The sequence below is a fragment of the Lactuca virosa genome, chromosome 4 (genome assembly GCF_052849685.1).
Source record: "Lactuca virosa cultivar CGN04683 chromosome 4, Lactuca_virosa_CGN04683_v6, whole genome shotgun sequence".
NCBI classification, from domain to species: Eukaryota; Viridiplantae; Streptophyta; class Magnoliopsida; order Asterales; family Asteraceae; genus Lactuca; species Lactuca virosa.
In genome coordinates, this window is record NC_136429.1 from 223011421 (window position 1) to 223014866 (window position 3446).

The 3446-nt window shown below is 36.7% G+C and overlaps 1 protein-coding gene across 1 annotated transcript; it reads left to right on the forward strand.

The window, feature by feature from the left end:
- The first annotated feature begins 363 nt into the window (after positions 1–363).
- Positions 364–3121, forward strand: LOC145108026 (transcription factor MYBS3-like). Its single transcript, XM_079045009.1, has 3 exons — positions 364–902; positions 2110–2318; positions 2415–3121. Exons 1-3 carry the CDS (start codon positions 632–634, stop codon positions 2958–2960), a joined length of 1026 nt encoding a protein of 341 aa, XP_078901135.1. The 5' UTR covers positions 364–631; the 3' UTR covers positions 2961–3121.
- The last annotated feature ends 325 nt before the right edge of the window (positions 3122–3446 follow it).

Below are 3446 nucleotides of genomic sequence, written 5' to 3' on the forward strand. Positions count from 1 at the left end.
TTTGTTCATAATTTAATCTAACAACTAATTTGATATCGTGTTGAAATTTAACTCACATTTATCCATGATATCCGATTGAAATCATATCAAAAAGTAAGTATATTATCATAAATATCATTTATCACATATTTTGAAGTAAAACCTATATTCGTACAATCTTTTTTATTCAATACAAATTTAATGAATTCAACAAACAAATATACATACCATTAAGATATACACACAAGATGACGAGATCGATATCATAGTTTCTTTTTAACTTGAAAAAAATATATTTAAATATTGAATTACAAATAAAAAGATACTTTTATTAGTACTTTGATTGGTAGAATGTGAGCAAAGTAAAGCACGACGTTATCTGATTAATAATGATATGATACGACGACCGACCGACCCGTTCGCGTTCCGTAATTAAAACCAAATCCAAGCCCCATCCTCCATTGATAATTCATATTCCTTTTTTATTCTTTCATCCTCCATTTCATCCTGTTCGACACACACACACACACACGCATGCAATCGAAATTCAAACACACACAGTGGAACAATTGTGGATGTTAATCTCAAAATCTCTACACTGGTAAATCCCTCCGGTTATCGTTGGCCGTGAATAGGCCGAGCCGAGTCTACCATGACTCGGCGATGCTCTCATTGTAGCAACAACGGCCACAACTCACGCACATGTCCGTCGCGAGGCGGTGGTGTTAAGTTGTTCGGCGTTAGACTCACTGATGGCTCAATCATGAAAAAGAGTGCTAGCATGGGGAATCTCTCCGCTCTTTATCACTCGTCGTCTCCGGCCGCCGTCTCGCCCAATCCTAGCTCCCCCGCTACCTCTGACCCCGTCGAGGGTTACCTCTCCGACGATCCTTCCGCTAAACGCCGCGCCGATCGCAAAAAAGGTCAGTTTTTAGGTTTTACTCCTGTTTTTCGATTTTTGATTTTTCGCTTAATTAATTTCCAATTTCCAATTTCGCCCTTCATTGTTATCGAAGCGTGATTGGAGGATATTGGATGATGATAATTCCTTTAACTACAGTATACTATTTAATTGTTACAAATGATGATAATTAGGATTTTAGGATCCTGATCGTTGATTTATCATGTCTTTATATGTCTTATCTATATTCTATATTATCTTAGGCTTGTAGATATAGATTAGATAAATGTAGTGTGGGGCTTTTGAGTGGATGCCTTTGCTTTTATCACATTTGGTTTTGTTTTGACCATGTTTGTGTCCTCATTTGCTTCCCTTTTTGTTTTTGTTTGTAAAAAACTATAGCTCCTCATACAGAAATAACTATCTGTAACCCTACAGTGATAAAACTAAGCATATTTGCCTGAATTTATAGCATATCCTAATGACATATGCTGTATATGACCTTAATGCTTTAACCCCAAAATAATGACTTAATACATACATACACAAATCTTTAAATAAGAAACAGTTGAAGATATGAAGGGATAAGACTAACATGTAAATGGATTTGGCTAAGTAACTTGCATTTGTTTCCTTATATGGAATTTGGGATCATGTTCTTTGAAATTTTGTGCACTTGTTTTATCCAACCTCAGTTTAAAACAATGTGAAGATATTTCTTCAAACCCCTAACTTAGAGTTGACATTTTGACTTTTCTCAGTAATGGTGGATTTTGTATTAGGGTTAATGTCATATAATGGCAACCAGTTATTAACCAAGTGTTGTACAAGTCACTCAACATCTAATGTCAATCCTGAGTGGCGTCCTGTTGGCAAATGTTCAGATTATGTTCATGTTGTGCTGACATGGCGTCCACGTGGACTTTTGAAGATGAAAAATGGAAGAAGGCAGTGAAATTCATAATATAGATAAAATTAATTTGAAGTTTCAATGAAATTAAAGTATAGACATGTGTATGCCATGTCAGTGCCATGTGGACATAAAGTGAGTGCCATGTAGGATTAAAAAATGGGAGACTTAACAACACATAGTTTGCATGTATAATTGCAGGTACTCCATGGACAGAATTCACGATTAAATCAACTACTACAAAATTCACGATTCCTTTTCTTTCTTGATTCTTTTAAATATATCATTTTATGAAAGTAGTTTGCATGTATAATTGCAGGTACTCCATGGACAGAAGAAGAACATCGGTTGTTTCTACTTGGTCTGCAAAAATTAGGCAAAGGAGATTGGCGTGGCATAGCTCGTAATTATGTGTTATCCAGAACTCCTACACAAGTTGCTAGTCATGCTCAAAAGTATTTCATACGACAATGCAGTGCTACACGAAGAAAAAGACGTTCTAGCCTCTTCGACATGGCTCCAGATACTGTTCGTCTTCCTTCTTCCTTCTCAATTTCAAATTTATGATTTCAAATCCAAATTCAATCAGCATAACAATCACGACTGTTTCATTTGATTTCACAGGCGGCGGCAGAACCACCGGAAGATCATTTCATGCTCCCTCCGGCAGCAGCTACAGCTACAGATCACGCGGACAACTCCAAGTGCTCGTTGAAACTCTCGTTGAAACCTGATTCCGATCAGTCCATGGAAATGAAACACGAGATGAAAGAAGAAGCATCGTCGGCGACGGCGACTGCGACTGTGTCTGTGAGTGAGCTTCCGCCGATAATACCTGCGTTTTATCCGGCCTATATTCCGGTTCCGTTTCCGGTATGGCCGTCGACCATGACTCTGGTTGAAGAAGGAAATAGTAAAGGCGGAGGAGCGAATGAATCTCATCATCGTGTGGTGAAACCGATTCCGATTTTGCAAAAGGAACCCTTGAATTTAGATGAACTCGTCGGAATGTCGTCGCAGCTAACCCTAAAAGAGACCGCCGACCACCACCACCACATGGAGCCGTCGCCGCTGACGTTGAAGTTGTTGGCGGAACCCTCGAGGCAGTCGGCGTTTCATGCTAGCTCCGGTGTAAACAAGCGCGACGGGAATGCTTTCCGGGCGGTTTAATTAATGGGCTTTGAAATCCGAAACTTTTTTTTTATACTGTTCCGGTTCATGATATTTCTCTATTTGTTTTTTTTTTTTTTTTTACTTTGTTATTACCCTTTTTCAACGTTGATGGCATGTTAGATTAGTGTGTTTTGTTTTTGAAATATATTTAATTCTTTTATATAGGAAAAATAATATGTAGGTGGTGTTTGTTAATAATTACATTTATGTTTTCGTAATGTAAAAAGTGTTGTGATTGGTATTCGGTAACAAAATGAAACTCTATTTGGTAAAATAGAAAGAGAAAATGACTCAAGAGATAATAGAGATAATATTTTGTTCACATTTGATATATATATATATATATATATATATATATATATATATATATATATATATATATATATATATATATATATATATGACAACTCATAGTTTCCCGAGAACTAAAGGTGGAGCGTTAGATCAAAAAAATGAAAGGTTTGGATTAGTAATGACATGATT